The sequence below is a fragment of the Perognathus longimembris genome, chromosome 28 (assembly GCF_023159225.1).
Source record: "Perognathus longimembris pacificus isolate PPM17 chromosome 28, ASM2315922v1, whole genome shotgun sequence".
NCBI lineage: Eukaryota > Metazoa > Chordata > Mammalia > Rodentia > Heteromyidae > Perognathus > Perognathus longimembris.
Window position 1 is genome coordinate 42,961,774 of NC_063188.1, and position 22,397 is coordinate 42,984,170.

General features: G+C 35.1%; 1 protein-coding gene across 1 annotated transcript in view; it reads right to left on the minus strand.

Annotated features, from left to right (window-relative positions):
* The window catches only part of Diaph2 (diaphanous related formin 2), an 826,225-nt gene that overhangs the window by 621,353 nt on the left and 182,475 nt on the right, over positions 1-22,397 (minus strand). Inside the window, exons 8-11 of the mRNA XM_048336944.1 lie at positions 8,625-8,699; positions 8,475-8,544; positions 5,034-5,170; positions 2,649-2,757 (exon numbers count right to left, since the gene is read on the minus strand). Of these exons, the coding sequence (XP_048192901.1) occupies positions 2,649-2,757; positions 5,034-5,170; positions 8,475-8,544; positions 8,625-8,699 (391 nt within the window). The remainder of the gene's footprint in view (positions 1-2,648; positions 2,758-5,033; positions 5,171-8,474; positions 8,545-8,624; positions 8,700-22,397) is intronic.

Below are 22,397 nucleotides of genomic sequence, written 5' to 3' on the forward strand. Positions count from 1 at the left end.
AACCTATTTTCAAATCAAATAGGGGAGGCATATAGTTGTTATTTAAAAAGATAATTAGTCCTGTATTTTAACAGAATTACTTCCTGAGACTGTAATAACATTTTGAGAAGGCTCAGGATATTACCAAAATAGAAAAGTAATTTTGTTAAAATACAGCACTAATTATAATTTTTAAACAACAGATTTAAACTTTTGTTTTTCATTTCTGTATTGTGAATATATTTTTCAACTTTTATAGAATTATTTTTTCATTGACATTAAATACTCCTAATAAACAAGCCCACTTCACAATTCTTGTGAGAGCACTAAGCTCTGTATATAACAAATTACTAATATTTGTAGCCAATTAAAGTAAGGAATTTCAAATTATAGTTTGCATATGTTTGCACCTACAATCAGTATTCAACAATTTCCTAATACTCAGCAAGATGTCTTTAATTCTTCCATATGTTATTTGTTAAACAGTTGCAATTGCCTCATTTCAATGTGTACAACTTCCTGATGTCTAGCAAATGTCAGATCACGCCCATGTCCTTGTTTGGTGCTAAATGACTCTATGGTAGAGGTATCACAGTTGGCATCAGACTATTTCCTTAAACAGCTGTGTGTTTGTAAGTAAAGTTATGTCATCTTCCAGAAACTCAATTCCTTGATCAGTAAACTGCAGATGATAATATGGAACTCAGAGAATTATTGTTAAAACTTTATTTTTGTAATGAATAGTGGGAAGCATAGGAAGAGGTGACATTGTCCACAAAAAGAAATGTCCTCATTACCTGACTTATGAAATGGAAAACTTTGTGTACAATACCATACAAAAATTATATCAAAGAACATTTAAATGGTAACCTTTCTGTATAACACCTTAACAACAATAAAATTATATTAAAAAACATCCCTTAGGAACTGGGAATATGGCTTAGTGGTAGAGTGCTTGCCTTCCATGAATGAAGCCCTGGGTTTGATTCCTCAGCATCATGTAAACAGAAAAGGCCAGAAATGATGCTGTGGCTCGAGGTAGAGTGCTAGCCTTGAGCAAAAAGAAACCAGGGACAGTGCTCAGGCCCTGAGTCCAAGCCCCAGGACTGGCAAAAAACAAAACAAAACAAAACAATCTTAAATATGTAATTATTCAAGGATCAAGTGAAGCAAATTGAGCATGGAATAGGTGTGTGTGTGTGTGCATGTGTGTGTATGTATGTATGTATGTATGTATGTATGTACAGTTTTTTCTCTACTACAAATGATGCAAGTACCAACTAATACATATGTCTCAAAGTCAAGGACATTTAGATAGGTAAGTCCAATCATAAGAATAAGAACAAAATTTCAAAAAATCACCTAAAAAAGTTTTCAACCATGCACTACAGGTACAAAATTATATTAAGATTGAATTATATGACAATAAAAATGTATTATAGAAAGGAAAACAGTAGGAAGCTATTTCAATTTTTAAAAACAAAACATATTGGATATAAAAAGGACAGTGTAAAAGTATATCAAAATGTTCCTCATAATTGAAATGGAAGAATTAATGATATAGAAAAATCACAATTTAGTTGAAGAAGTATCACAGTTTTATTACACTTGAGATTCTCTATAGATAAGCCACTATATCCATCTGATACATTTCAAACTCTGGGGAGTAAACATATAGATGCTTTTTAATACAGTAAAAAAATTCAATTGTGTTTTGTTCACATCAGATAAAAATTTAATAAAGAATCAGTACTATATAGTTTCATAAAATTAAATGTGGAAATATATTCTCTTTGTTAAATAGCAAAACAAGAGCTTAAAATACATCACAGAAATCATTTTTCATGGTGCATTAAATGGCATAGACAGTAAAAGAAAAAATTTACTATCCGAGACCAAACTGGAATACAATTTTAGCATTTAAAACTATGTTATCTTTACACAAGCAATTAATCACCCTCAGTCTATAAAATAGAAACAAAATTGAGCCAAAATTATATCTATAAAACATTTTAAGAAAACAAATGATATATGCAAATTAAAACATTTCATGTAAGCCCTCATATCATAAATATGGGCAATAGATATGAGTATTTACTGAACAATAACAAAGTTATTTGTGTCATTACCAGAATCCACCTAAGAAAATATAACTGATTTTACTATTTTCTAAACAAAGCATTTTGGTTGTGTCTACAAAGGGCTAGTACATGGACTCTGACACAGAGACTAAAATTCAATCCCCTTAACACTGGTGAGTCACACCTTCAATTGTTGTCTGAATGGCACAAAGAGAGATATGTTTAGGGTTTTTTTTTAAATTTCTATCATAACCCTAACGTTTCCATAACACTTTCAACAACATGATATTGATTGAACTATGTGCTCTTCAGCCAAGAGTATTACTGAGACTTCAATTTCCACAGTTTATGATATGAATCAATAAATTATGATATCAATGATCATCATAGGTGCCATATTTATAATTCACAGGTAGTTTTCCTAATTTCAAACAAATTGCTATTTTCACAAACAAAATGTGCAGCAACACAGATTTTATTTTTACATTGCATTCTATTTATTTAAATACCAGCTAAAATGCAGTTGATGTCATAGAAAATGAGTAGTCTAAACAAAACTGGAAGCAATTAAAAACAAGAGGAACTCACCTGTAACTGCAAGGCCTCATGACTTTGTAATCCTTCCACAATTAGTGAAAATCGTTCCCTGTTATTTCTTTCTGCTGCAGCAGTAATGGCCCCTAAAAGTTTGTCTAGTCTGTAGAGCGAGAGAGAACACACATTACAAAGAATTCTTACACATTGTGCACAGAAATTATTGCATGTACTCTTACCTATTTGATTCCAAGTGGGTAAAGCTTATATAGAGCAGAACAATGCTTAGTTATTGTGTACTTTTTACAAGAAAAATTAAATTTGTATGCATTTACACTATATAACACAATATTTTGAAACATACACATTAGGGAAATAGCAAAATCACCCTAAGTAATATATGCATTACCTCACTTACTTGATTTTGATGAATATATTACATTGTTATTAACTTAGGCACAATAATGTACAACTCATTATATTGAACTTATTCCTTCTAACTGAAATACTATAATAATATAAAAATTGTTCTTCCAATGTTACTTCTACAAGTCAAATACTAAATTTTTAAATAAATTTAGAGCATCAAAAAATTTAATTTGGAAAACAGCTTCTGGGATCACCTACACGAATACTCAGGAAGCACAGATCTGAAGATTGTCATTTGGGTTTGACCAGGTAGACAAATCCCAGAAACTCATATCTCTAATAAATCAGAATAAAGGTGGAAATGGCTCAACTGGTAGAACTGGGGCTGGGAATATGGCTTAGTGGTAGAGTGCTTGCCTAGCATGCATGAAGCTCTGGGTTGGATACCTAAGCACCACATAAACAGAAAAGGCTGGAAGTGGCTGGCGCTGTGGCTCAAGTGGTAGAGTGGTAGCCTTGAGCAAAAAGAAGCCAGGGACAGTGCTTAGGCTCTGAGTTCAAGTCCCACAACTGGCAAAAAAGGGGGGGGTTACAGGCCCTTACTTGAAGTGCCAGTTGCCACAAAAAATTTTAATTAAACTGTTTTAGTGTACATAGTAATATTTTATAATAAAATACTGTAAAGAGTGAATATTCTTAAAAAGAACTAAAACAAATCACCTATTTATAATCAAAAAAAGAAAAACCCTAAAAGAGACATCTTTAGCAAAACAAGGCATCAGGATGAGCAGGGTGCTGGTGGCTAATGACTGTAATCCTAGCTATTCAGAGGGCTGAGATCTGAGGACCACAATTTGAAGCCAGCTCAGGCAGGAAACTCCATGAGACTCATCTCCAGAAATCCAGTTGAGCAAAAAAAGCTCAGGAATAAGCCACCACCACTAAAAAAATTTTTTTAAGGCATCAGTACGTAAGAAACCAATTCATCTGAACAAAAGCACTCGTATCTCCATACAATGTTGAGACCAAATTAAATTACCAACAAATGATATCTGAATTTATAATTAAATAATAAAAATTGTACCAAGTTAGTGTACAATTTATGGGTAAAGAACTGAAAATGTTATTGGCTAAAAAACTATTATTCTAAAAAATTATTATTCACACACATACATACACACATATATGGAAACTAATTTTGCAAGTGGTATCTCGTTTGCTATCATTGAAAAAAGAGTTATAGATAATATTCTTTTTAATGTATGTATTTTGATTTCTAAGGATGGTAACTAGCACTAACCTACATACCATTTTATTCTAACAGTTATAAGAATGTCAAACAAATTAGTACATATATCTGCCAAATGCTGCCTGTAATTCTAGCTGCTCAGGAGGCTGAAATCTGAAAATCACAGTTCAAAGCCAACCCAGGCATGAAAGTCCATGAGACTCTTATCTCCAATTAACCTCCAGAAAACAAGTAGTAGACTTGTGGCTAAAAGGAGTAAAGTGCTAACCTTGAACCGAAGAACTCAAAGTCAGCGTCCAAGCCCAGAGTTCAAGCAGCAAGACTTAAAAGAAAACAAAAACCAGAACATGCATCTTTGCTCAGCCCTATTCTGATTCAAATGAAAAGTAGTTGTATTATTACATTGTATTTTCACAAGAAATATTAAGTATTTTGTATCTTTTAGAGTATATACTTTATCTTAATAATACTAACTTCATAAAACTAGACTTATGAAATAATTGTACAAAATGAAGGCAGGTAGTGAATTCAGTGAGTCAAAGGACATGATGTGCAGTATGATGTGTGTGTGTGTGTGTGTGTGTGTTTATAAACTTTTAATTCATCTTTGAAGAATTTCCTTTTAGACTTCTAACCCTACTTTTCACGCTATAAACAAAATGAGTACACACACACACACACACACACACACACACACACCACATACTATAAAATGTCAATCCAATATTTCCTAACATCTTATATTTTTCCATCCAAAAACATAAGACTTAATTTATCAAGTATCATTTTAAGTGTAGTAAGTAAAATGCAGTAACATTTACATGTTGTCTTCTCCAACAATGCAAATAGCAGAAAGTAATTTTACTATTTCAGTCATCGTGTTGGGTTGTTTGGGATCAATTGCTCTTGCCAATAGGAAAAGACTTCTTTCATCTCCCAGAATTCTTTGCAATCCAAACTAAAAAAGAAGCAGAAAATAACTTTTATTCAAAATTAAAATATCTATGAAACCTCTTCAATGTTTGAAGAAAGCAACGTAAGTTCTTTTTTCAAAAGCCAATGCTTCCAAAGTAAAATTCTTCTTAATTATATAAATGCTTATCAAAGGAAATTACTCTTTCTTTATTTGAAATGACTGTATCTTAGAGTTTTGTGCTGTGATCACATACGATCTCCAGTAGCGTGCACTAAGAAGTCCATGAAATTTTCAAGAAAATATTGGAACTAACAAAATTTTTTCAAAAAAGAACATATTGGATGCAAAATGATATGATTCTAAAGTAATTCTGCTTATGTCACTTGCTATCCCTGGAAAAGTCTGGAATGCATGGTTAAATTGTCCAGTATATATGCTTGAAAAATGATGGTAAACACAAAAGTTAAAATGTCAAAAAGCCCTATTTTATATTATAAGCCACTTAAAAATGCACTAAACCTTGGTATGGATTCTCTCCCATACCTTCTTACATTCATTCTCCTATTTTAGGTAGCCACAGACACTTTAATTGCAAACAAGTACTACCTAGGATTTAACAATCACAATTAAGCAAAGGAGACACCATTTTCATGTATACTTTAGGTTAAACTCTACGTGTGTATAGGCACATGCACACAAATCCTAATAGATATATAAAGAAAAAAGCTTAAGTCTAAAACTTTAGGATTTGTTATATTAGGAAGACAGTTTTAATTTCATATTTGTCACACAAAGTCTTTCTCAGATTTCTCATGAACTATGTTTCCTTCATTTTAGTCAAATGGGAAAATCTAACAATATTTCATCAGATCACAGTTGCTATTTTATAGTAAGTAAACTTTACCTGAGTTCTAAACATATGAATGCTTCTAGGATTCAAAATTTAACTTTCAAAAGGACTTGCAGTAGTGCAAAATATACTTAATGCTCTTAAATTTATAAGTTAAATCATTTAAATGAGAGTAAAATATTTAATTCCTTTTTAAATTGTTACTTAATAGTTCTAGTATGTAGGGAAGTACCTACTATAAAACTAAAGATATGGGGCTGGGAATATGGCCTAGTGGCAAGAGTGCTTGCTTCTTATACATGAAGCCCTAGGTTGGGTTCCCCAGCACCACATATATAGAAACAGCCAGAAGTGGCACTGTGGCTCAAGTGTCAGAGTGCTAGCCTTTTAAAAAAAAAAAGCCAGGAACCGTGCTCAGGCCCTCAGTTCAATACACAGGACTGGACAAAAACAAAACAAACAAACAAAAAACCTAAAGATATAAGGAATACATTTGGAAAAGCATCAATCCACACATCAGAGTAAAACTGTCAATTGATATTAAGAAACTATGGATTGTGTTCCATGATCACAGTAGTACAAGTACAGGGGAAAAGAGTTTTCCAAACAAGCAAAATTCTAAAGGACAAAGAAAGTTAAACGATTTAAGATTTTAAGAATTAATTGCAACACAATATTTATTCCAACACAATGTCAATATATTGTTCTATATTTTCTATATTGAATATTTATGCCAATAGTCTCACTTGCATATACTTTAAAAGAATCATTTAAGCACCTATATGTAAGACATAAATATAGTGTAAAATCTAACCTTAGGTTAGGATAATCTATGTCAAAACATTATGTTTTTCAAACTGCCAAACCATCACAAAATAGGAAAGTATTTGATGACATATCAAAGTATATCATGTAGGAATAGGCTTTCTTACAAAAGCTTACTAATAAAACTTTCTGTGGTGACTATTCTGATTGTAAAGCTATGACAGTTGACAAGGGCAGTCAGTAGGAATTTGGAAGAGTCCCATATCTTAATTTACAGACAGGGAGAGTGATCAGCCATAGGTTATTTCCAAAGGCCATTTCAACTTACATGGGGCAATATAGGAACCATATCTCCTAATCTCTAGTGCTTTGTTCCTTTTCCATTATATTATTATAGTTCTCAAATGCAAAAACAAATCTATCATCAACTACCCAGAAACAATGTTCAGTATGTGCTTCTTGTTAGGCATCAGATACTATAACTATGTAGCCATATTAAAGAAAACAGAAATGAAGACATTCTATACTGTAGTGATGGGAGTCTTTCTGTAAGACACTACAATAAATATTGCTAAAAATATGCTCTATGAAGCACAATACAGCCCTCCAACCTGAATCCTTGTCATGATCTTGTATTCTTTGCAAATCATGTGCATAGAACACATACATATTTATGTGTAACTAAAAATTCTTAAGAAAGATTATTTGCAAATTACTTAAATACACAATATTACTGCATCACTTATTAATAGCTGTTGTCCACATGTGGAAAATTTCTGGTTATTGTTATAATTATTTATTTCTAGTAAGTATTTTGGGATTATTAAAATGCCATCTAAATGTAATTATGTAATTAAGTGAATGAATTAGCCTATTGTATTATACCTGTAGCTACACAGAGGGAAAATTTCTAAAGAAAAAGAAAAAAAGATAGTGTGAAATTTATAACATCCTCCATAATGCACATGTATACAAAGCCCCTGCTGTCTTCCACAGATGTCTTTTACAGGCTAACTCACTGACATCATTAGAACATAAACAAGAAATCTTAACCTTACAATACCCCTAGCAAACAAGTAAGGCTTATCCTTCATGTTTTTTTTTATTTTCAGTTGCATAAAAACAAACTGAATGAAAATTGTACCCAACTTATGACATTTAAATTTACTATTATCATAAAAGAAAAAAATTACCTAAATTGGAAAGAATACAAATAGGTCCGTGCACTTGCAAAACTTACCAATGAATATTGTAGGAAGCAAAGTATTTCAAATGGTATTAAAGTGAAAATTATAATGATTTGCATCATAAAGACTCTTGTAAAGTGAATAAACATGTACTACATTTTCTGTTCCAAACTTTCCATATCATCAGGCAAATTTTCCTATTCCATAATAGAGGAAAAATAAATAATACTGGGCTGGGAATATGGCCTAGTGGCAAGAGTGCTTGCCTCATATATATGAAGCCCTGGGTTCGATTCCTCAGCACCACATATAGAAAACGACCAGAAGTGGCGCTGTGGCTCAAGTGGCAGAGTGCTAGCCTTGAGCAAAAAGAAGCCAGGGACAGTGCTTGGGCCCTGAGTTCAAGCCCCAGGACTGGCCTAAATAAATAAATAAATAAATAAATAAATAAATAAATAAATAAATAAATAAATAAATAAATGCATACATACATAAATAAGTAAGTAAGTAAATAAATAAATAAATAAATAAATGTAGTGCTTACCTTATTATTCATAAATGCTTTGAGGCATTGAATAAGTTTATACTGATTCTTTTTGTCGATATTTTCCTGCCTACATAGAGAAAAAATATCATATTTTGTGTTGTTTCAAATTTTCCCCTTTGGTGAAACTTTTAAAATGTTTAATCTTACTGTTTTTTGTCCAGAAGCTTTTCCAGCACATCTAAAAGCAGTCCAAGACCTTCATGGCCAAAGTTGTTAACCCAGCTAGGTAAGAAAGAGAATAGCCAGATAAATTGCTATATTTCAAGCAGTAAATATACAAAATGAAACTTTGGTTTTCAAATCTGATACTACTGTCTTTACATTTTAATCATTTTTCTACTTCTTTTGAGTCAGTCGTTAACTCTCTGAGGGCAACCCTGAGGTATCCCAAAAATCAACTACACCACCAACTCTCAAAACCTTCAAGGTATAAATAATTATTTTGATGCAATAATGATTTTGCACCATGTGTCTTCCAACCAAATGTGAATTCTTTTTCTTTTCTATCTCTAAATAATCTTTATCTCTTAAGGTCTAAATTTATGATTGTTGCCACATACCTTACTCCGTAAAAAATATTTATCATATTTATCTTTCCATCTTACACCTCATTTAGTAGAGTGCCTTATACATCACTACTACTATATTGTGTATAGCCAACACTAAATTGACCCAATGAATTTAAATTTGTAATTCAAATATTATTGTATTTACTATATTTGTGGCTAAAAAAAAATAGGGAGTGTAAGCTGAGCATTAGTGGCTCATGTCTGTAATCGTAACTACTCAGGAGGCTGAGATATGGGGATCAAAGTTCAAAGCCACGCCAGGCAGGAAAGCTCATGACACTTTTATCTCCAATTAACCACCAGAAAACGAGAAGTGGCTCTGTGGTACGAAGTGGTACAACACTAGCATTGAGCAAAAGTGTTCAGGGGCAGTGACCAGGCCCTGAGTTCAAGCTCCAGGAGCCCCACCATAAACCACCCAGAAAGGCAATCTAATACTGCTGGAGATATATATAGAAGACTTCTGTGAAGTAAGAATTAAAATATGTAATTCCTCTCTCTCTCTCTCTCTCTACACATACACACACACACACACACACACACACACACACACCTAAATGTATGTGTATATATTTTTCATTGCTAGGGATAGAACCTGGGGCCTCATACTAGATAAATATTATGCCACTGAGCCATATGTCCACGGTCCCATTCACTCTACACATATTCCAATTATATATTTCTATTCCAAAATCTTTAAACTATCATTTCATAGTTATCTAAGGTAAGCCTAATCATAATAGCAGAGACCTATATTTCTAGGAGACTATCAGAAAGAACAATGGGGGTTCACTAGAGAAAATATATTTTTAAATAGCTGATATTCAAAACCAATCAAATCTACAATATATCTGTAAGCTCATTTTAAAGAAATTTTGCTTTAATTTCCATAATGGAAAGAAGAAAAAAGGCAATATGGCATTGTAATGATAATTGGCAGCAAGCTACTATAGAATTGAGGCATGTAATCACCCAGCACAATGAGCTATTTTCTACAAAAGCACTTGATAATCAGTGGGGTGGTTGTAGAAGGATAAAGGGACATCAACTCTGAGTATAATATATTGGATTAAATCTATGACAGAAAAGAAAGTCAGCATATACTATAAGCACAATACACCCTATCTCAAACTCAACATAGCAGTAATGTTAAACTAATTTATATATACAGTTTCCAATATCTGTCTTAGCGTTTGAGACAAAAATAATCTGTGGTTTCTCCAAATTTAACACTTACAAATTGTGATTAACTTAGAAATTTTAGTCATATTCCAATTTCATCTAGTGCTATGAAATTTATGAGGATTTTTTTCTAAATATAGGGAATTGTTTGAAACAGGAATATAATTTCTATTTGTTCATTTGATATTAGTCACCCACACATGTCAGACAGTTTCCAATTGAGAAGTATATAATACTCTGGTTTCATTCACTGAAAATTGTTCTTGTCCCAAAGAAGGGGAGAGCAGTGGAGGGATATAATCATGAAACCTAAGTGTAAGGCAGAAGGAACTACTTATTACAAACTAAGCAAAGAGAAGTATCGAATGAGAATATTTTAGGCTGGTGGGCAGGTGAGTCCAACTAAGAATCACTATACATTTTAAAATGGAAAAAATAAGAATCCTAAGGAGATGGTTGCTAGAGCAACAAAATAATTATAATATAGCATGTTCCCTTTTCTCTTGTTAGTAACATAGTTGTCTGTGTTTCAGACACCAGTTTGTGGTACTTAACTGTTCATACATTTTTTTCTTTACCTTCCTCCCTTCCTTCCTTCCCTATTTCTCCCTTTATAAATATGTATGTAGGAAATCATACACACACACACACACACATTAAAACATGCACACTCTATAAAATAAAATAATATAAAATATATAATATATAATATATATAATATATAAAATATATAATATATATAATATATAATATAATATAATATAAAATAATATAAAATAAAATAAAATAAAATAATGAGATGGATTTTTTAATTTAGTTTTAGCTGGGCACCAGTAGCTCACACCTATAATCCTAGCTACTTAGAAGGCAAAAAGATCTAAGGATTGCAGTTCAAAGCCAGCCAAGACAGCAAAATCCATGAGACTCACATCTCGAATTAACCACTAAAAAGCCATATGTGGAACTGTGACTCAAGCAGTAGAGTACAAGCCTTGACAAAAAGATTCAAGGCAAGCCCCAGGCCCAAAACTAAGGGGAATAAAAGTAGTTTAAAGCAAAATGTTAGTTGCAATACATAGGTTGGTACAAGAAAAGTGAAAGTCAGTGATTCTCAAAATGTGCTTTCAAGCCACAGTATCCACATGTGGACCTGAATCACTATAGCCTTCATTTCTGCCAAATCCCTGGGATTACATGTCTGAGCAATCATTCTTGCCTAGTATTTGAATTTTATGTTTGTTTTTTGTTGCCAGTCCTGGGGCTTGGACTCAAGGCCTGAACACTGTCCCTGGATTCTTTTTTGCTCAAGGCTAGAACTCTACCTCTTGAGCCACAGCGCCACTTCTGGCTTTTTCTGTTTATGTGGTGCTGAGGAATCGAACCCAGGGCTTTGTGCTTGCTAGGTAAGCACTCTACCTCTAAGCCACATTAGTCTGAACCTATATTACACTTCATCTATTATGGGACAAAAACAATGAGACTTTACAGTGAGACTTTATAATTTAATCATTTGGGACTTACATTACTTTAAGTTGGTATTATCAATACCTTATTTATATTTAATTTTAACCATATTCACGTTCTGGCCAGTTCAGATCATCATATTCATGGAAATTATAAATAATCAGGGGTGAAAACGGGGGGAAGGGAGAGAAGTGATAGTTCATACAAACTCTGGACAATAAAAATTATATTGATAGCAGATGTCTTAAACACAAAGTATTTTTCAACCTTTCACAAATTCTTAGGTCATTATTTTTAAAGTGCCAATTTATACAAATCATCATAATCAAAGGAAAGAAAAGTACATTTAAGGAAAGCATCAGAGGATTCATTTAACTCTGAATCAAAAAGAAAGTAAGATTCTCCCCTCTCTACCACTCAAGAACTAAACAAAATGGAAAGATAAAAATATTTACAAAGGTACATAGTATATGCAATTACTTATTTAGGTTTCAGTTTCCCCAAACCTCAGTCTTCTGTTCATAAATTAGAAATTCAGACTGTATTATTGAATAAATTTCATGTGATCATAACTTGTATATTTGGTAAACAGATGAGTTCTCTATATTATACACAAAGGAGACATAATAGGATATGGTGACTGTATGTCTACTTGTGTTTAGGGTCACCAGATTTATGTCTATCTATCAAAAGAGTTAAAGCTAAAATTAGAAAGTTCTATACTGAGTCCCATAAAGCTGTCGAAGAAATTGGTCTCATGTGAGAGAGTGCAATATTAGTCATCTCATTGCTTTATCACTGTTTGTGAAATGCTAAAGGCTAGTATAGAGGGTTATGTGTTCTGTACAAAGGATTTCATTCCTCTCTAATGGTTTTCTATACCCATGTGTACTCTCATACTACAATCCAAATCATTGGAACATTAAATAAAATGAATGATAGTTCAGTTTCTTGGTGGAATTCAGAAACTTTGTAAAATTTTAACACATGAAACCAATAATTCAGCGTTAAGGGAAGTTTAGAAGATTATTGTTAAGTGGTGTTTTGTTTATTTAATACCAATGTTAGCAATGGCAAGCTTCTCACTGAAATTAAAAACCAATTTCAGTTATATGCACTTAGGGAAAGAAAAAGGACTTAGGGTGATTAAGAACAATGTGTAGCCCAGCAAAACAATATTGTACATTCTGTTCATAGATCAATATCCTCAAATAGTAGCCAAGAAAAACAATATATTCATCATGTTTAAGGAATAATTTTTCCAGCTGAATCAACTTCATAATGGTTTTACTATCAACATAGATTTCAACTAAAAATAAAATGCTGCCAGGTGTCTATGGCTTATACCTATAAATCTCTCCTTTTAGAAGGCTAAAATATGAAGGATGGTATCTCAAGGGCTGCCCCCCAAAAAAGTTTGTAATGCTTTAACTACAGAATAACTACCAAAAGTCAGGCTGGAGATACAACTCAAGTGGTAGAGTACTAGGCTAGAGAGCAAGTAGAGTAACTGCAATGCCTTGCATTCAAAGCCTAGCCTATGCCTATGAATATATATTTATATATATATATATATATATATATATGTATATACATATACATATATATATTCATTCCTAAAAATAACCAAAAAGATATTCATTCCTAAAAATAACCAAAAAGAAAAGAGGGAGGAATTTCTACATGCTAAGAATGACTTGGAGGCTGTTTGGGGGTTTTGGTGTGTTCTTTTTGTTTTTTTCCTGGTCCTGGGACTTGAACTTAGGGCCTGGATGCTACCCTTGAGCCTCTTGGTGCTCAAGGGTAGTACTCTACCATTTGAGCCAGTGCCACTTCCAGCTTTTTCTGAGTAATCCACTGGAGATAAGAGTCACATGGACTTTCCTGCTCACGCTGACTTCGAACTACAATCTTCAAATCTTAGTCCCGAGTAGCTAAGATTATGGGTGTGAGCCACTGGCACGCAACAACTTGGTCTTAATCCAAAAAAGCCTATAAATCCATTCAAGTCTGTGTAAATGAAAACGTAATAGCACTGGGATAGAACAGTGCATGAACTGTGTCCAACCAATTGTAAAGCACCTATTTGATGTGACACTGCAATTTCTAGACATTTGCCTTTGAAACATGACACTTGCTGACCACTTAATTCACTTGATTCATAGAAAAGTTGAATGAGTCAATTTTCTAGCTTTGCCTCTTAGTGGTTTTGACTCCAATGCAATGATAGATTACAATTTCCGAAGAAAACAACAAAAGTGACATTTCATCTTTCTCTGTGGCTACATTTATTCCTTCTTCCAGTCCTACTGGATGGATCCTACTCGGTCTCATTTCTATGTGCACCTCACACAAGTTCCTTAAAGATGAGGAAAGGTATATTCTAGTTAAGTGTGATAAAAACCAATTCCTCTTCCATAGTAACAAGAACTAGTAAACAAATAGTCTCTTTAGGGAAAGAATTTAAGCCAATATTTTGTCTCAAAGGACACAGGTTCCTTATTCATTAAAATCAATTTCTTAAGCTGTCCAAATTATTTTGTAGGTGGTTTAACAAACAGCTTAAGTGTAAATTGGTTTAAATAACAAACAAGTTATGTGTTTAAAAAATATCGTTAGAAAAGCACCAGACATCTTTTCCTACAGTAATGGAAGGAGTAAAAATAGGTTTGCTTTTTTTAAAGTCCAAGAAAAGCTAAGTAGGCTCTTCAATCTCTAGTAAATATGAGAAAGTAAGAGGAAAGAGCTCTACATCTTTAAGAAAAACCCAGTCATGTTTTACATCTTCTTCATATGCTTGAAATTTTGAATATAATCATGTTAGGATACTTACTGAGGCTGCCTTCTTAGTGAAATAACCAGTCAAGTTTATAGTACAATGTTAACTTCCACAAGAAAAATGTATTCATTTATTTTCCTAACCTAAGTAATACAGTTAGAATTCTATCATGCGCTCCACAAGACATTCAATTTCATTTGATTTAGTGGAATTTTATTAAAATGAACTCCCTGAAAAAAAATATATGTATCACCTTCCTAATCATTAAGCCTTGGAAATGAAACAGCTGACACGAAGTTTATCTGTCATGAACCAGGTATGTAAGATGTTCTTTTAATGCAATGAGGAAAGCAGAGACATTAGCACATACCACCTGCGCATATATACTTTTTTCCTAACCCAGTAGGTATGTTCTTCAGTCCCATTCTGGTGGGCAGCAGATAAGTTAAATAAATTGTCTTGCTCTGTAACAGGGGTAAGGAGAATGGAAGAGTAATTGCTGTTTGATGGCAGAACAACACAATGGCAACAGTTCTCACCTACCAGGTGCAGTGTCGAAAATGTATAATTAAAGACTCATTATCCACAGTGATAGCTATGTAGACAAAAATCAAAAAAAATTTAAATGATCACATCTATTTTTAGTATAGAAGAACCGTAATCAAATTTAAAAAGAACTTTTTCCTTAGAATCTCATTTTGGAAACTCCCTGTAGCCCCCAAAAAGAACATGGAAAATTCAAAGGTTTTCTCTTAGAACAAGATGGTTAATTGCTTGGGATTTTTAGCTATTCTTTAAATTTTGCAGCTCTTAGAAAGATATCATAGAGATGATACAATTTACAGTGACAAAAATTGTATATATCAAAACTTTGATGCACATATTTTCTCTCAGAAAAGGAGCTAAATCAACCTAATTGAAATATGTATTACTTAACATCCTTATCACTTTTGGTGTGGTGAAAACCTGTAAAATGTACTTTCCAAGCATTTTATAAGTGTACATTATATTTATATTTCCTATAGTCACACTAATCTTGAGTTTATTCCTAGATCTTAAGTTTATTCCTCCTTTCTAATACAATTTTCTATCTTTTGACAAATTAATGTGATAATGTAGCCCATTTTAATGATGCCAAAACATAAGTGCCTTAATATATCCAAATTTAATAACTTTTAAAAATATAAAACATTAATTTTAAAATCCTTAATAAAAACATATTAAACATGTTGTTAATGTTGGTTTTCAAAGTCAAATTAAGGCAAGCTAGTCATCATTTTGGTTGAGAAAATGTAATAGAAAAAGAAAGGCATAGTCAGGTGCCAGTGCTTCATGCTCGTAATCCTAGATACCGAAGAGGCTTTGATCTGAGGACCAAGGTTTGAAGCCAGCCCTGGCAAGAAAGTCAATAAGACTCATATGTCAAATTATCCATCCAAAAGCTAAAAACAGAGCTATGGCTCAAGTGATAGAGTGCTAGCCTTGAGCAAAAAAGTTATGGAACACACCCAGACCCTGAGTTTAATCCCCAAGAGCAGCAAAAAAAGAAAGAAAATTTAGAATTTGTATAGGAAGAAAAATTTCTCATGTTCTATAGAGAAATTACAGATGACAAAAAATCTGTATTTCCAATAGAGAAGTCTAATTGTTCCCTACAAAAAGAAATACTAAATATATGAAGAAATGGATATGGTAATTACCCAGATCAGATAAATTCATATTACATATATTGATTAAAATATTAAAAGGACATATGAACAAATTATTATATATCAATATGAAATTAGAAAAAACAGGAAACAATAAATGATGAACCCATATAGAACACTATATCCTGCCTTCTTATCCTAAGAGAAAGCTATGAACAATAACTAATGTTATTTCTCATAAGACCAGAGAACACCTTCAGGTCAATGTCCTTTACCACTAACATTTACAGAATTATGCCATTTTAATTGATGCTTAAAATGCTGAGCTCAAAGATACTACAGAACTCCTCAATATCTTCTACATCAAAGCAAAATCTATTAATGTTTAATGTAGTTCTAGTGTTGGATCCACTTCATGCTACTCACTCTCTGACAAATATTCATGCATGAAAATATATGATCATTTGATTTTTCTAGTTTTTTACCATATGCCATTCTTCAGTAGTTTTGATAAACAAAGGTTGAATGCACATATCCAGGAAAGGTTCTCCACAACCCTCTTTTGAAAGACAGTATCAAAGGAGACAGGGTACCTGCAAGGTTCTCCGGAATGGAAACCCTTCTGTCAAGCAGAGAAGAGTTTATTGGTGCGGAGAGACAGAACAGAAGTAAAAATAGAGTATGAGAGAAAAGGAAAGAGAGCAGCGACTCATGCTGAGTAGGATTATATAGGGAAAGGCGGGAGGTATGGCCAGGTGGATTGGCTGTGACCTCAGAGAAGGGGAAATAACTGCCTCCAGGTGTGCCAGTTACCTAGGTAATGTGGGTGTTGTGCCAAGTTGCAAGACCACCCCCAAGAAGACCACCGAGATTCAGACACTCCGAAATGCGAAAGCAAGGCAAGGCTTTATTTAACGAGCTGCCAACTCGGGCCTCGTCCTACCCACCGACACAGCGGAGGTTAGGAGGAAGCCCCGAGCTGTGATTACACAGGGCTTATAAAGGCAAAGAACAAGGTTACAACAATCAGCTGTGCAAGCAAGATTAGAACACAGGTACAAATCTGATTGGCTCAGGGTTCGATTCTAAAATGGGGTTCACGTGGTGGGGCCTGACTTCAAAGTCTGGCACCTCATTTCCCCCTTTTTCTTTTTGGTACCTTGGGAGCCAATCATGGCTCCATTCTGTCCATTTCAATGGCTTGCATGTCTAGGGGATGACATAGAGGTAAGGCATGGGCCAGTAGGGCCCAATGTAGTAACCAAAGGGCTTGTCACAATTTCTTACAAGAATAGTCTCTGTACCTCTGTTTTGCATGTCTCTAGTTTATCCTGCCTCATCTTCCCAAAAACAACTCTGGTCCCTTGATTTTAAAGGGGGGCTGATGGGTGAAGATCATCCATCTTCTGTAATTTCTTCAGGCTGACTCAGGGGCGTTGACCTTACCTAGCCAGGAACCTATAACCTTAGTCTACTTTTCCAAGGGACTGCAGGATTACTGCAAACTGAAAATTAACTTTCAGCTATACAGACTTACCATTAAACTTCTCAACTGTGCTCTAAGGGTCGGGTGGCTATAGCCGTACTCCTGAGCAAGCCCAAAACTACCTAAAATAAGGGGGTCACCTCACTTTGGAGTGAGCTGCCAAAATGACATCAACACTTATCCAGGGTAGTAAGGAAAGAAGGCAAAAAGAAAATTATAACAATATTCAGTCTAACTTTCTTTTCTTGAGGCGAAGGCGAAGCGGCTGAGTTGGGTGCTTGGAGACCTTCCATGTTCCATCACGGTAGTTGTCATCCAGGGCAAAGGGGTCAGCTGGCCTGGCGTGGAAGCAATGAACCCAAGTGGCGATGCCGTCCAGGGTCCCTTCCACCGTGGTTAATCTGTTGATTGGGGGCATTGGCAAGCTGACAGGCCTTTAACAGATCTCAATAAGGACACAACACAATCTCAGGTCTACAAGCTTTCTTTCCTAAACAGATGTATCAGCTTAAAATTCTTACTGCCAGTCAGGGCTTTGAGTAAATGCGGGGGGTGAGATTTTAATCTATCCTCTCATTTGACAAACTTACCCTTACTAACCACTATCACAGATGACTGGCAAATTCCTGCCCAGTAGACAGACATGGGCATTGGAAAGGCATGCTTATGAACTATTCTTCTAGGACTTCCCGGCTTTAACTTTTGAAAGGCCAACAGTAGTGACTCTAGGATCTGACACCATCTCTGCCATCCAAGCAGTGGCTTACTGCCTCTGGATGCTCCATCACTTTTGTCCCAGGAGGAGTGACTTTCCACTGGACTTGGACTCAGGGCCTGAGTGCCGTCCCTCAGCTCTCCAGCTCAAGACTAGCACCGTACCACTTTTGAGCTCCACACCACTCCGTTCCCAGCACTCTGCTGGCTGATTAGAGACAAGTCTCTCACAGGGACCTTTCTTTGCCCGGGCTGGCTTCAAACCGCAGATTCAGATCAATGAGTCTTATAAGGGGCCACTTTACTCCAATTATAAGCAACAAGGTGGTCCACACAGAAGTAGTTTTTAAGCATGCTCTCTTACCTGGAACTTATTAAGGGTCAGTATTAGATCTTGACAAACTTGTAGGAATCACCTGTGCTTCTGTGGGCCTGCTGGAAACTGTTACAAAAAACCTACAAAGAAGCTGGAATGGCAATTAAACATTTTGGTAGCCATAATTCTCCCTTTCTCACTTTGCAATAATTATTTAGGACAATTTTACTTCCAAATTCCTTATCTAGAAATGTATTCTTGATTTCCAAAGCCTTTCTAACACTAACACAACACTTTAGCTTTTATCTGCATCGGAAAAACTGAAGCTCACAGGCATTCTGAAACCAGGTGCCGCCCTTTGCTTACGGGCTGCTTGTTTCAAAAGAGCCTCTTTTTTGTTTTTTCTTCAGTCCTAATTACTGCATGACATGAAGACCTTTGAATTTAAACTTAGTTTTGCATCATACTGTAGTCTTGAACATGTTCACACTCACACATGCACACACACATACATTTTCAAAAGATCTTAAAGCGCGCTGAATAAGCATCGGCCGTACATTTTAAGACAAAAACCTTTAACAAATGATTTTAGCATTCTCCAGCCTCATTTCCCAGGGCTTGATAGTTTTAGTAAAACATTTTTAGTCTTAGTAAAACATTTTAGCGCACCAAACAATTTTCTGCTTAAGAAGGCTGGGTGGGGGTCCCCTAGCGTTCTTTTTTTGCGGACATTCTCACTGATTGACTGATTGTGGGCTGTCACCTGTACATCTTTCCAGTGAGCTAAAGTCAAGTCCAGGGGAGTAGAAGGAACGTTCCCCATCATCCATTTGTCAGTCAGGCACAGTGCAAGAAAGAAACACACAAAAATGAGCTATCTCCTTAACCTCCCTCCAGTGAGCTAGGATCAAGTCTAGGGGGCTAGATGGAGATCAAGATAGAACGTTATCCATAGCTCTGATCAGATGTTCAGTCCAAAAGGCTACAAGAAACAATTAATACAAAAGGAGGAAAACACACAGGCCTAAGAAAAGCTATGAGTTGGAGATCTCCCAAGCTGGCCCACAACCTCCTACAAGGGTGCAGAAGGAATGGACCCGAGTTGGCCCACAACCTCCTGCAAGGGTGCAGAAGGAGTGGACCCGAGTTACGAGTTGGAAATCTCCCAAGTTGGCCAGTTACCTAGGTAATGTGGGTACTGGGTGCAGACTTAAACAGGTGGCCGGTATCTGCATGGAGCCCTAGTGGGGGTGGATATTACAGTACAACAGAAGGAACCTACCCAGCTAATAGCCTCCAAACAGAGTGGGGGGTTGTGAATTGGAGTCAATCTCAGTATTGCCAGTAACATTGGATGCCATAAAATAGATCTAACAAGTACAAGCGAGCTGAACTAGAGCATAAGGAGGCTTAAATTGGGTGGGGATATGGCCTAGTGGCAAGAGTGCTTGCCTCATATACATGAGGCTCTGGGTTCAATTCCCCAGCACCACATATACAGAAAACGGCCAGAAGTGGCACTGTGGCTCAAGTGGCAGAGTACTAGCCTTGAGCAAAAAGAAGCCAGGGACAGTGCTCAGGCCCTGAGTCCAAGCCCCAGGACTGGCCAAAGGAAAAAAAAAAAAAAAGAAGGCTTAAATTTCATACTTATATAAAAGACTACTAAATCACCTCACTTAAAATTGGTTTCATTTTAAAAGTACCAGATGAACTGAGTGCCAGTAGATCAGGAATATAACCCCAGCTGCTTAGGAGGCTGAGATCTGAGAATCATGGTTCAAAGGGAGCAGGAAATTCCATGAGCCTCTAATCTTCAATTAACCACAAAAGGATGGAAGTGGTACTATGGTTCAAATCTTACAGTTCTAGCCTTGAGCAAAAGAAGCTCAAGGACACAGCCTAGAATGAGGTCAAGCCCCAGGACTAGCACACAAAAAAAGAAAAAAAAAAAACAAAAAACAAGTTCAGTATTACATGGCACTGTCTTCTATACACTGCCTGCATGGACTCTATCACAACAAAAGTTTTTCAGATTTAAATGGCCCAATGAGAGAGGATACACACTGATAGTGTTACTAATGACCATGTGTGAAATATCTGAAAATTGTCCATGATCTTATACCAAACAGCTGGGGTCATAGTGCAAATATTGTTATCTAGTACACAGAGAACTTTCAATCAACCACAAAACTGGCATCTCTCTGTTTCCAGCTATCTAGGTCCTATAAAATGAGATATTCCAGGGGTGGAGCCTCAGGGGTATTTCTCAAGTAGAGTACACATTAGTAGCAGGCTAAATACAGAAGAACTGAAAACCAGGACTATTCTGCTAGGTCTTTGTAGAAACACCATGACCTTGATGTTTTGTAAGTTATAGCCCCATGGAAAACACAGACTTTCATAGAGGTCCTCTGTACTTTATGAGAAACTATCCACCATTCACTCTACTGTGTTGTGCAATATCGTTCTTTAAAAGACTGAGAAAATAAAATCCCTAGACTACAGAATTAGGAAGAATGTCCCTTTAAAAACTAATAATAATAATGGGACTTGAAATGTGGCTTCATGGTAGAGTGCTTGCCTAGCATGCATGAAGCCCTCACTTTGATTCCTCTGTACCACATAAACAGAAAAAGAAAAAGAAGGAAGTGGTTCTGTGGCTCAAGTGGTAGAATGCCAGCCGTGAACAAAAAGATGCCAGGGACAGTACTCAAGCTCTGAGTCCAAGCCCTAGGACTGGCAAAAAACAATCAACTCATATACCTGCTATAAAAAGTGTGAATTTGTAGTAATGACACCCACAAGTTCATGTTTTCCACAACCAAAATTCAAATGAACAATTTTTCTGTAAACTGGGAGTGCTATCTTTGCTGTGTGTGAGAGGGTTTGTGTCCAGACCAATAACATAATGAATAGATAAAAATGTAACCCAAACTTACGTTTTTTACAAATGCTTTGCCTGTTCTGTGACAATGTTGCTCACCATGTATGTTACCTGAATAGACTTAAGAGTGAGCTGATATATAAACTGCCTTTCATGTAAAGTTAAAAAAGAGGCTAAAACAAACAAAAAAACGTAATTTAGTATCAGGAGATATATTCAGCAATATATATATATATATATATATATATATATATATATATATATAGTTAAGCCCTGAGTTCAAGCCTAGCAGTACTAGCATGCATGCATAAATGAATGGATGAATGGATGAATGAATGAATAAGTTAATTAATTAATTAAAAAGTAATAATAGATGTCCAGACCTTTGTCAAGTCTGTCTTATAATACACACCTTTTCCTGTGTTGGATACAAGGAAACTTGGAAGTACCTTACACAAGAGTCGTTATCTTGAAATGTTCTAGGCTTTAGCAAATGTTTCACCTTCTCTACTTATTTGGTAGATGTGTATATCTGTTAATTATGTTATAAAAACAATAAAAGCTTTGGTAATATTTATATAGTAACAACAGTAGTATATTAACAGTATATTAATGCATGTGAAACAAAACAAAACAACTTCAAGTAACACAAATTGATAAAAATTGTGCCCAATACTTTTTTTTTTTTTTTTTGCCAGTTCTGGGGCTTGGACTCAGGGCCTGAGCACTGTCCCTGGCTTCTTTTTTGGTCAAGCCTAGCACTCTGCCCCTTGAACCACAGCGCCACTTCTGGCCATTTTCTATATATGTGGTGCTGAGGAATCGAACCCAGGGCTTCATGTATACAGAGCAAGTACTCTTGCCACTAGGCCTTATT